The sequence below is a fragment of the Saccopteryx leptura genome, chromosome 3 (genome assembly GCF_036850995.1).
Source record: "Saccopteryx leptura isolate mSacLep1 chromosome 3, mSacLep1_pri_phased_curated, whole genome shotgun sequence".
Classification (NCBI taxonomy): domain Eukaryota; kingdom Metazoa; phylum Chordata; class Mammalia; order Chiroptera; family Emballonuridae; genus Saccopteryx; species Saccopteryx leptura.
The window spans coordinates 189100120-189112958 of record NC_089505.1 but is presented as its reverse complement, the minus strand read 5'-3'; the positions used below and the strand labels follow the sequence as shown (position 1 = coordinate 189112958).

At 41.4% G+C, this 12839-nt stretch overlaps 1 protein-coding gene across 1 annotated transcript; it reads right to left on the bottom strand.

Annotated features, from left to right (window-relative positions):
- Positions 1-4656: 4656 nt before the first annotated feature.
- Positions 4657-11678, bottom strand: EDN1 (endothelin 1). Its single transcript, XM_066372245.1, has 5 exons — positions 11191-11678; positions 9428-9587; positions 8053-8211; positions 7560-7673; positions 4657-5860 (listed from the first exon to the last, which is right to left on the bottom strand). Exons 1-5 carry the CDS (start codon positions 11252-11254, stop codon positions 5758-5760), a joined length of 600 nt encoding a protein of 199 aa, XP_066228342.1. The 5' UTR covers positions 11255-11678; the 3' UTR covers positions 4657-5757.
- Positions 11679-12839: the final 1161 nt, after the last annotated feature.

Sequence of the window (12839 nt, the reverse complement as noted above, 5' to 3'; positions counted from 1 at the left end):
TTCTCATCAAAATTCCAATGACATTTTTTAAAGAAATGGAAAAAAAAATCATCAGATTTATATGGAACTATAAAAACCCACAAATAGCCAAAGCAATCCTAAGGAAAAAGAATGAAGCTGGGGGCATTACAATACCTGACTTCAAACTATATTATAGGGCCATGATAATCAAAACAGCATGGTATTGGCAGAAAAATAGACACTCAGACCAATGGAACAGTATAGAAAGTCCAGAAATAAAACCACATATATATAGTCAAATAATTTTTGATAAAGGGGCCAACAATACACAATGGAGAAAAGAAAGCCTCTTCAACAAATGGTGCTGGGAAAACTGGAAAGCCACATGCAAAAGAATGAAACTCGACTACAGCTTGTCCCCTTGTACTAAAATTAATTCAAAATGGATCAAAGACCTAAATATAAGACCTGAAACAATAAAGTACATAGAAGAAGACATAGTTAAAACCTGGGTTTTAAAGAGTATTTTATGAATTTGACTCCAAAGGCAAGAGAAGTAAAGGCAAAGATAAATGAATAAGACTACATCAGACTAAGAAGTTTTTGCTCAGCAAGAGAAACTGACAACAAAATAAACAGACAGCCAACTAAAATGGGAAATATTTTCAAACAACAGCTCAGATAAGAGCCTAATATCCAAAATATACAAGGAACTCATAAAACTCAACAACAAACAATCCAAAAAAAAAAATGGGAAGAGGACATGAACAGACACTTCTCCCAGGAAGAAATACAAGTGGCCAACAGATATATGAAAAGATGCTCTTCTTCATTAGTTATTAGAGAAATGCAAATCAAAACTACAGTGAGATACCACCTCAGACCTGTTAGATTATCTATTATCAACAAGACAGGTAATAGCAAGTGTTGGAGAGGCTGTGGAGAAAAAGGAATCCTCATTCACTGTTGGAGGGAATGTAAAGTAGTACAACCATTATGGAAGAAAATATGGTGGTTCCTCAAAAAACTGAAAATAGAACTACCTTATGACCCAGCAATCCCTCTACTGGGTATATACCCAAAAAACTCAGAAACATTGATATATAAAGACACATGTAACCCCATGTTTATTGCAGCATTGTTCACAGTGGCTAAGACATGGAAACAACCAAAAAGCCCTTCAATGGAAGACTGGATAAAGAAGATATGGCACATATAACACTATGCAATACTACTCAGCCATAAGAAATGATGACATCGGATCATTTACAATAAAATGGTTGGATCTTGATAACATTATATGGAGTGAAATAAGTAAATCAGAAAAAACCAAGAACTGCATGAGGACAAGAGTGTGGTGGTTACTGGGGGGGGGGGGGGGGGGGGGAGGGAAGGAGGGAGAGGGGGAGGGGGAGGGGCACAAAGAAAACTAGATAGAAGGTGACGGAGGACAATCTTACTTTGGGTGATGCGTATGTAACATAATTGAATGACAAGATAACCTGGACATGTTTTCTTTGAATACATGTACCCTGATTTATTTTTGTTACCCCATTAAAATTAATAAAAATGTACTTATTAAATAAAAAGAAAACATAATCTTGAAAACAGTGAGAACTTGGGCTTGAAAATAAGCATTTTATTGAGACTCATGGATATACATAAAAGTGAAGGGGTTACCAGGGGGAGGGTGATGTGAGGGAGGGGCTGGGGAGAAGGGAGTAAAGAGGGACAAAGATACAGTGATGAAAAATTATTTGACTTTGGGTGATGGGTACACAACATAATCAACAGTTCAAATGCTATAGAAATGTTTAACTGAAACCTATGTACTCTTATTGATCAATGTCACCCCTTTAAATTTAATTTTCTAAATACAATTATTTTAAAAAGAAAAGAAGTATTTTAAAGACTTTAGACACAGAATTATAAACCACTGCCTTGCACTATAGAGTAAGTGAACTGACCAAGAGAATTCCCCTTCACTCGTGTTATTTAGGATTATTTTGTGATTAAGTCCTAAAATATAATAATAATTAAGAGTTCCTAGCTGTATTCTGTTTCACCCTATAGAAATTTACTTCATGATGTCATGAGATTTGTATACCCCTTTCTATCCTTTTTTGCTTCCATTACATTTCTTCCCTTTCATGCTATGAGGACAACTGTGATCTGTGAGCCTGGAAGTCAAAACTTTTAGGAAGAGTGGTTCTGCCTTTTCCACCCAGAAACCTCTATTAAGGTTTGCTGGGGCATCTGCCTCCACTGACCTCCAGGTGCCTCTGGGTAGAGCATCTGTTTTCAAGGGTTCAGGTTTCAAGGATGCTACAGCTTGCTGTGTGATCTTAAGTAGGTCACTCCCCTCTGTAAAGATCAAAGTTTACTCTCTGTTAATGTTACCAAGGGTTTTCCTAGGGGAGCGCTAGTTTAGTGTAATACCCTGAGTACTGAGAAATCTACTTAGTATATAAGAACCTGAGTATTTCAGGAAGCATAGGCAGGATTAAAGCCAATGGTTTACACACACACACACACACACACACACACACACACACACACACACACACGGCCATTCATTCCCTGGACAGAAGAAGGAGTGAATGAAGTATACATTAATGAGCTCCCCTCCTTCCACCAAAGGTCACCATTCCACACCTAGGATCCTCTGGTCCTTGGAGTCCTGAGATCAAAGCTCTGCCTGGCTATTAGTGTGAAGAGAGAAATTTGTCCTAAATGAGCTCCTAAAAACCACACTTCACTGAAAAAATTGTAGGAACTATGACAGACTGTCCCCTCAGTTTACCCCTTGAACCAGCATGGACCTTGAATAATATTAGATCTTACCTCTACATACTTGAAAATTTTTCATTTTCTTCAAACTTTCCAATTTATTTTACTATTGACTATTGACCTTCATGTCCTAGGTCAGGAGAGGAACTTCATTCTTTTTACTATTTCTGCCATTACTCAAGCAGGAAACATGGAAGAAGAGGATTTAAAAATCCAAATAAATTTTTTTTGAAAAAGGAAAGGAGGAAGAAAATTGTATCATTTTTGCTTGCTGTGATTTTTTTTTTTTAATTCAGTGAGAGAAGGGGAGACAGAGACAGACTCCTGCATGCACTCCGACCAGAATCCACTTGGCAAGCCCATTTGGGGGCGATGCTCTGCCCATCTGGGGCATTGCTCTGTTGATCAGCAACAGAGCTCTTCTTAGTGCCTGAGGCAGAGGCCATGATGCCATCCTCAGAGCCCAGGGCCAATTCATTTCAATTAAGCCATGGCTGCAGGAAGGGAAAAAAGTGAGAGAGAGAGATAAGTGAGAGGGGGTGGGGTAGAGAAGCAGATGAGTGCTTCTCCTGTGTTCTGACTGCGAATTAAACCTGGGACATCCACATGCCAGGTTGACGCTCTACCACTGAGCCAGCCAGCCAGGGCTGCTGTGTTGTTTTTTACCCAGTGGTTTCTTCCTATCTCAACTCTCCCTTAATTGTACTGGATGCATGTGCTTCAGACTCAGACCTTTACTTTTCTGTGCCAACACAGCTTCTTTTGATCTAAATATTTCTTGAAGCTGTGAGAGAAACCCTCCAACCCTCGCTAACAGATGAGGGGACTCAAAATGCAGGATAACTGAATGGTTACTGAAGATGAAATAGTGGCTAAATTTAAGAAAAGTATCCTGTCAATATGCACAAATTTTTAGTTTCCTTGAGAAGCACACACTGAGAAACTGTTTGCTAGATAAAGTGAGCTTTACATGCAATTCTCCAAAGACACTTAAAGGACTCTCCCTTAAAAAAAGTGAAAGATGGAAAATAATGCTTATAAAGGTAGATAGACACTCTACCCAGGACCCAGACGAAGTACACCTGAAGACTATTAGCAGCCTTGAGATGTGTCAGTGTTTGGACAACAGTGGTCGCTGCAAGTTCATGTCAGACATTCTTTCAGTCACTATCAGAGAAGGGTGGTGAAGATTCTCATAAGCTGATCAAACTCTTGTGGGATTCTGTTGGTAACAACCATTTACAGTACAATATTCATCCCCTTTGGTTTAGCAAGGCCAACCAAGGCAGAATGGAGAGGCAACTGAGACTGTGCTACAGGAGAACTAGAATCAGTATTTGGTGTCTCTAGCTCCACAGGCCTGTGTTCAGCCCTGGGCTACCATGAAGAAGGAACGGAACTCGGTGTTCTTGAATAAACAACATTCTTAATCAGAGCAAATAATAAGCCATTGGGGGCCCCTAACTTGCTCCAAGCAAGCCATTTTCTCAAAGAACTCTGGTATGAACTGCGTAATTGGGCACATTGTGGGAGGTCACCTTGTCATTGCTTCCTTCAGTCCATTAATGGAGAAAGCACCTCTCACCACACCATCAATTTAAACTATTGGATCCTGTCTAATACCAAAGCAAAGCTAATGAAGAAGTCCCTGGAGTGTTTTTGGGTGAAGGGGAAACAGAAGGGGACAGACAGAGGAGTTAAAGCTGGGTTTTAACTTTATTGCAATCCAAAGGCAACTTCTAAGTTATAGATCAAGCTCCTTTGTCTAAATAGCTAAGACTATTTTCCTTCTCATTGTCACCTTTTGAAGAAACCATCTTTAATTCTTCTCCTTATAATTCTTATCACTTTGGCCCACTTCTTAGAAATTTTAGAAGTGATTCAGAATCAGTATAGTAGGGAAAAACGTATTTATTTTCTAAAGTCATTACCTTGACAGGCAAAACAAAACATTTTCTAAATTTCATTCAGAAATACATTTTTTTAAAAATACATAGACCAATATGGCCTACCCAGATGTATATTTAACATGGTAAATATAAGGAATAAATTGTTCGAATATAAATATTTATAAAAAAATAAGTACATCAAAATTTAATCCAACTTCTTCCATTCACCAGTTACATAAAAGAAAATAATTTTACTGCTTTAAAGCATAACCAACATTTACTCTTCCATGTCTTTCATTAACAACCCTATACCATTGTGTTTCCAAAAATCAAGGTAAGGGGATCTCCTGATTCAATGATCTTTTTACTTATGGATCAGAGCTAGTAGAGGACCATGAAAATATTTTAACTACTACTGACACATTAGGCCAGATTTCTGTAAAGCTAGGATTTAGTATGGAGGTTTCATGGGACAGGATAGCAAGAGAGGGAAGAGTTTGAGAGGAAATAATTAAAAGGGAAATACTTCTGCCAGAGTGCAACACAGGTGAGGTAGACTCATATATGAAACATATCCTAATTTATAGTAGTAACAGTTTCGGTTTTGCATTTTGTGAATTTTTTTTAAAAAAAGTCTTTTTTCTTTTAACTCGAGTATGTGTTCAATTTGTGCATTCCTTAGAAAATCTCTGTGGACTTTGCAGTTTCTCCCGGAAATGTGCCAAGCGCCTGAGTGAGACACAAACACGCCCCTCAGACCCTCTTCAGAAACCCCACCCACATGTGGAATCTTCTCCCTTCCCAGTGAAGGATGCCACCATAATTTGCCAGTCATTGTGTCTCTCTGCTTTCTCTGAGTGCCATTGTCACTCCAAAGGAAGAGAGACAAAAGCAATTACCACCGATAGGAGCAAATGAAGATGGGTTGGGGGACTCCTTAACTACTCTTGGAATGTTTAGAAGGAGGCCGCTGGTCTTTTGCCAGTCTGGAATAAGAAATGGTTTAAACAGGAAGGATGCTTTTGCTCTGATCCAGGCCAGTGTAGAGGGAGTGCAGAGTCAGCCGCACAGCATGGCTCTCTGTGGAGGAGATGGCTTCAGATTGGACAGTCTGTCATCAGTGTGTTCGATTGTGGATCACATTCTTCTCTTTGTAGAGCTTGGCTTTCAGCTTTGCAATACAGAAAGATGTTTTGATGCTGTTGCCCATGGCCTCCAATCTATTAAAACAGGAGAAAACAAGTTCTATTTTTTAAAAAAGAAGTCATTCCTGAGCAAAAGAAATATCTAAAATTAGAATCTGGCACAAACACAGTTAAGTTTCCTGAATTTTCACCACCAACTGCAATAGCATGCTACCCTTTACTAACCTCAAGTGAAAATAAAGCCTGCCTAGAATGGAGGTGGGAAGAGAGGAAAAGTGAGATGGTCATACCTAAAGGGAATTAGGCATTACATACAGTTTTAAGGTACACTAGAGATATTCTTTTTTTTTTTGCTGTAGCCTTATCCCACCCACTGCTACCCTCAGTAGAAAAAAATGAAAGATGTACATGTAGACCCAGAGCAAATGTTTCACGGCAATTACAACAAACTTTCTTTTTGCAGATTTAATGTATTGTTGTTGTTGTTTGTTTTTGCAGGAGAAAGAGGGAAAAGCTGTAACATTGGTTTAATAGTTGATGTTATAGAAACTAATAAAGAATATTTCCAAACCAATTCAGAAACTGTGGTTTATGTAATCTGGGGGTGTGGGGGAGCATCAGTGGCCTGAGATCAGAACTAAGGACACTGCACTGACAAGTAGGAAGTCACAGACAGCCGAGGATGTCCCACACTGCAGTAGTAAACAACTCAGAGTAGTTCATGACGCCAAGCCTGTGCACAGAACACTTGGGCCGTAGAACCTCTTGCCTCTGGATTTCTAGGAAAAGTTTCTACAGACCATGAGAGGGAAATGTAGAACATGTGACAGATCTGAAAGCAAGTTTCCTTTCTCCAGGTTGTGAATTCCACAATGTTTAAGATTTGAAAGGGTCATCTCTGTGGAGCTGCTCAAAGCAAGCCTATGGTAGTGCCTAACCCAGATCCCTTCTCTGCCCCAGCTCGTGACTAACGAGAAAACCAGAGAGTTTTTTGGAATGACTTTGGCTTTCCACTAAATGCATTTCCCTATTTTAAATAAATAAATACACCTGAAAAACAGCACATTCTCTCACCAACCCTACCTAATGACTTTATTTTCCCTTTGGCCATTTGAATAATTGCTACTTTTTGAAGAATTTGATCATACATTACACCTTGATTAAAAAAAAACAAAAACGAAAAAACTCCCTGAAATGATGTTTAGGTTCTCAGGAAAAGCAGTAAATATATTAAGTCAAAGAGGCAAAAACTGGATATGACCAAATGACAAAGGTGTCTCAGGATATACTGTGGAAAAATCAACCTTTAGATGGAGAGGTGTGTGCTAAGGATCACCAAAGTGAGCAGCTGTCAGCATTCAAAGCCTTTAGGAAACTATTTGAAAGAGATTGTTTTGCTCTTTTTTAATCTATATGAAGATTGCCCTTTTCATTGTCTTCCAAGCCTCTCTCCCATCACAGTAAGAAAGACTGGGGGAGCCTGCCCTGTGGTGGTACAGTGGATAAAGCGTCGACCTGGAAATGCTGAGGTCACCGGTTCGAAACCCTGGGCTTACCTGGTCAAGGCACATATGGGAGTTGATGCTTCCAGCTCCTCCCCCCTGTCTCTCTCCTCTCTCTCTCTCTCCCTCTGTCTCTCTCTCTCTCCCTCTCTATCTCCTCTCTAAAATGAATGAATAAAATTAAAATTAAAAAAGAAAAAAAGAAAGAAAGACTGGGGGAGCCGTCCACTAGAATTGGTAGTGATGGCCAGCCGTTCCTAGAAACCTCTTACCTTCTCATTTTTCTTCCTTCCACCAGCTGACGATAAATACACTTCTTTCCAAGCCTGGAACAGTTTTCTCCTTTCTTATGATTATTCCAGGCCTTCTCCATAGTGTCTTGGTCCCTGTTGAAATGCACATAGGAAAATACATCTCAGCAATGGTACCTTCAGTTGCTCTCAATGTCTCTGTTACTCTCTCTTTTTCTTAAAAATAATTATTGAAGTATAGTTGGTTCACAATGTTATATTAGTTTCAGATGTACAACAAAGTAGTTTGACATTTATATACTTTAAAATGTGGTCACTACGTTAAGTCTAGTAACCATCTGTCACTATGCAAAGTTATTACGGGATTACTGACATATTTTTCTGTCCTGCACACTACATTTCTGTGGCTTGTTTATTTTACTGCTGGAGTATGGGCTTGTTCTTTGTAGTATTCTAATAAGAAGAAGGTCAGGAGATCATAAAACTGTTTGAAAGCAAAGGTGTTTGTATTCACCTGAGTTCTTTTCCTGCTTGGCAAAAATTCCAGCACTTCTTGTCTTTCTGGCTAGCACACTGGCATCTGTTTCCCTGGTGTGTTGCTTCTGTAGGAAACAAATCCCTTAAAGAGCGCTTGGATCTGGAAGGGCTTCCAAGTCCATAGGGAACAATGTGCCTAATATCAAAAGAGAGGAACAAACGATATTAGCATAAGTAATAACATTCAAAATGATGCAGTCTATGGCGTAAACTCATTCCATTTGCAACATACAAAGCCCACCATCTGGCGTTTGGTGGCAAAACTCAGGAGCGTAAGAAGTGGCAAGTCAGGATCATGTGTCTGTCAATGGCCCTGAATGTGTATACCTAACCAGGAGAAATCAGTTTTTCTAATTCAATTAAATTCCATTTCAGCTGTTTACAAAGTTCAATTTCTTCTTGACACAAGCAACATTGTCCTTTTGTCCAAAATTATAACATCTCTGCTTTGGTATCTGTTTCATATTTTCTTTCATTTCTAACATTTTATTTAGTTAACAGATATGAGGGAGGATAGGACACAGACTGCAAAACCATGACTCACAAGATTTGGAAAACCTATTTTCAATTCAAGTCATATGATAATGCTAGAAGTGCCCTCTGAGGGGGCGAGAGAAGACACACTATGCCCAGCTGGCACATCTCCTACAAGTAGGTGATATGACTAAAGAAGAACTTGTCAGAATGCTCTCCAGTGACTTCCAATGTGTACGTTTTGATTCTCACTTAAGAAATAAAGTCTTCCCCTTTGGAAGAATCACCTTAGTAAATAAAAGGCTTGTGATGGTTTTCGTATAGTTTGATTTGTTTTGTTTAGGTTTTGGTCATTCCTCGCTGTATTGGCACCCAGCAGGCACAATAAACATGTTTTTGTTTACAACTGCTTCTGATGGGTGAGCTAGTTTCCAGGGTGGCAAGGGGAAGTGCTTTCCCCACTCTGGCGGCAGAAGAGAGATCTACGGACTGGACCGTGCTGCTCTCACTGTCTTGGAATAGGGTCTTCTAGTGGGAAAGGACAGAGGCGTTAGGACCCTGGGTTCTACGTCAAGGCTGCGCCCTTCAAGTTTCTCCTCAGAAAGGTGCAGCAGTCTCCTGCTTGTAGCTCCTTCCATCTATCCTGCCATGAATAGCCTGAGCAACAGTCCCCAGAAACACCCTCCCCTCTGTTGCTAAGATCCAAGCTGTCTTGCTGTTTCCTCAAATGGAGGGACACTGTCCTCCCCCAATGAGGCACTTCCATGTGGTCGGAATGCTGCCTCAGAATCCAAATCAGCAGCTTCCCAGAAAACAACTAGTGTAACTGGGCCAGAGCTAAGGAATGACTAGAGTTACAATGCCCTCTAGAGACTCACTCGGGTGTGTTGACCCAGATGATGTCGAGGTGGCAGAAGTAGACACATTCTTTATCCATCAGGGAAGAGCAGGAGCAGCGCTTGGGGCGGCGGTGTGTGCTGGAGGAGGGATCCTCTCCATTGCTGTCCACCAGCGTCCTGAGCTGGGGGTCCAATTCGGCTAGGGAGAAAGAACAGGTCAATGAGGGTGTCTCCTCGGAGGCCAGGGGCACGCTGGGTCAAAGGTTGATGCCCAATCTAGCAGAACGGAGAAAAGAAGGTGCAGCCTATAGTCTGCCTTCGGCAAGAAGCAGGGAAAAAGGGCTCTTGACATTTTTCCTCCTATACATGGCTTCACCTTTAGCCCCACTGCCTTATTGACCTCAGGGGGACTGCACAAGTGCAGAAGAAACAGGCACCTGGAAAAGGACTTAGCAGTCCCTTAGAAGCAACCTTCAAGGACATGTATAGAAATGCTGCCTGTTAGAAATCTGGGTTGACTTCTGCATGGAACTTAATAGGACAGACAGCATAACCTGCAGTGGCTTAAAACTGACTGATGACCAAAAATCTAAAACTAAATAAATCACATGGCCTCTTCCTAGGTTTGGAGCCCCTTCTCCACGCACAATGGCCTTCTGTTTAGGGGTGTGCCCACCACTTCACAGCATATGTAGGGCAGGGAGTGGCCCAGATGACATATACCTCTTGAAATCAGGTGGAGGTTAAGAGCTTTGGGAGATAGTTGGAGGGAAAGAAGAGAAATCAGCTCTTCAATATTCATTCCAGGCCATGAGCTCTGCAGAAACCACTGACCAAAGGTGAAGCTAAGCAGCAGTTCAGGGGGACCTCGTCAAGGGGGGGAGGTCAAGTCCAGAATCTGTGGTGCAGCCTGGCATGTCTGGGATCGCCTCCTCCCCTCCCGCTGCAGTGGGGGCTCTTCATTCTGACAAGTAAGCCATGAAGCTTATCTGCTCAGTTTTGTACATTTCAAATGATCAGACACATTCCAGGATTTTCATTCCCTTGACATCCTTTCTCTTTAGTCAGGGTCATGAAAAGACAAAAAAAGTGCTTTGACCCCAGAAGGGAGAACGGGGCAGATGCACCCCCATCCTATCTAAATTCTTAAGCAGCTAAGATTCATCCCAGGTCCCTTCCCAGGACAGGTGAATAAAACTGAAAATAGAGCTCATACTGTTTTGGGTGCCAAAAATCTGCCATAAGAAATCTAAAGTCCATGATGACAAATTTTAAAGAAAACATCTCCTTCGCCCTGAAACTGCCTGGGGGTTATTCAACAGATTGTTCTGCAGGTGATTTTACTGCTCAAATATTGCTTGAATGACTTGAATAAAAATTCCTTGGCTTCAAGCTGAAATGATTAAATACTATTTAACAAATTAACACACATATCATATTAAAACAGCATTTGAATAAGGTATACATACATTCCTATGCGTCCTATTACCTGCATGAACACATATATTGCAAATATACATTTGGCTAAGTTATGCCTTGTTTGTTGAGTTACACTGTTAAAAAGCCAAGGCAATACACTAAGCAATAACAATAATGTTATTTTATTGCTACAGGGGCAATTGGGTTCAGTAGTGGAATTTTTTTCCCCAAATAGAAAATTTAAGTAGCTTTGAGTAATATTTCCCAGAGACTTGATATCTTAGCTGCAGCAATAAAAAGAAGGGGAAAAACAGAAGCAAGGAAAGCATTAAGGTGGATAAGAAGACGTTAACGTTCAGAGATTTACAAGCCAACGTGTCTACCTGCTTCTGGAGCTCCTTGGAAAGCCACAAACAGCAGAGAGAAAATCATGGGGAAATAATCCATTCTGGAAAAAAAACAAAAAGGGGAAAACGAAAAAATGGGGGGGGGGGAACCCAAGGGGAAAACGAAGAAAAACAGCTTCAGTTCCCGTAGAGCGCTCTGGTTATGCTGATTTCAAAATGATCCGTCAGCTTAAGTGCTCTTGAATAGGGAGAAAAAGAAGTTTCTGCCCGGAAAGAAGGCAGAGGCAGCGGTCTGAAGACGCTCTTGGCGGTGGCGTGCGGGGACAGCAGCGGAGACCGGAGGACTTCGCCTATGCTGGGCGCAGATGCAGAAGCGCGTTTGACTCGGACAGCTCTCCGCCGGCTTTTTATATTGAACCCCTATAGAGTGGGGGTAAACAGCTCCAACTTTATTCCAGCCCAGACAATGTTATTGTGTTATTAGTCACCACCAGGCAACGTGCAGCCCGAGATAAGACCAGGCTGTAAAGGAAATCACTGCTGACTTCAGAGGCAGACGCCCGCCGTCTGACAATCCAGGGGCAGGGCTAAAAAAAAAAAGAAAATACCCATTGGAGACCTTTGGTAAACCTGCCCGTGCGGCGCGGCAGTCTGCCTTCCCCTTTGCAAGTCGCCAGCCTCAGAATTCAAGAATCAGAAAGAGTGGCTCCAGAAAAGTCATACCATTGGTATGAAAAGTATGAGCTGCAGTTTAAATACATTGTATTGTGTGCGGGGAATTTTTTTGTTATTCACTTCGTTTCCTTTTATGTCTCTTCTGTTTCTTAGTGTTGATCAAACAAGGGAACTCTCTCCCTCGTCACCCCCCCCCCCACTGGGGTTCAGATTATTTTGGAGATCACTGCACATTTTTTTCTCTTACTTCAAATCCTCTCCCCTAAGACTTTTTTTGCTTAAGTTCTTTGTTTCCACAATGTAAAAGAACGATGAGGGAAAGGCAAGGAAAGGAAGTTTAAAAGAGAGAGAGAGAGAGAGAGAGAGCCCTTTCAGGCACATACCCCATTCTTCAGTGTGACTGGTTAGAAGCCCCCACAAGGTTTTTTTTTTCTCTGCCCACCCTCCTTCCCCTGCCCCAAACGCCCTACATTTAATTGCACCAATTTTAAGTAATAATGGGAGAGGAACGCCAGGGGGAGACGAAGAGTTACAGGGGCTAATGCTGTTTAAGGACAAAGATATACAAGCCTTGGCTTCCAAAAACAGAAGGAAAGGCCGCCAGAGGTAGGAGCTGAGGAAGGGTGAGGAATGGCGCCTCACACAGGAAAGGGGGATGCCTCTCTCGGAATACGACACCTACTCCCAACACAGGGACATCTTTTCCGGGTTTCTTCCTTTACCTTCTTCATTTAGGGCAAAGGGGTGTTCTTGTTCGAGTTGGGTTCAGCAAACACTCAGTGAGTGAGGGTGGTGTTGCCAAGGAGGAAAGAACCATGCCGAATAATACCTTACCTTTAATAATGTGTTAACATTTTAAAGTAATTGCCTATTTCACCTTGAAATACCCCCTGAGGTCCCTAAAGAGCAATTGCTGAAGAGGTGACAACATGCCGTAATGCAGTGGTCCCCAACCTTTTTTGGGCCACAAACCGGTTTAATGTCAGAAAATATTTTCACGGGCCCGCCTT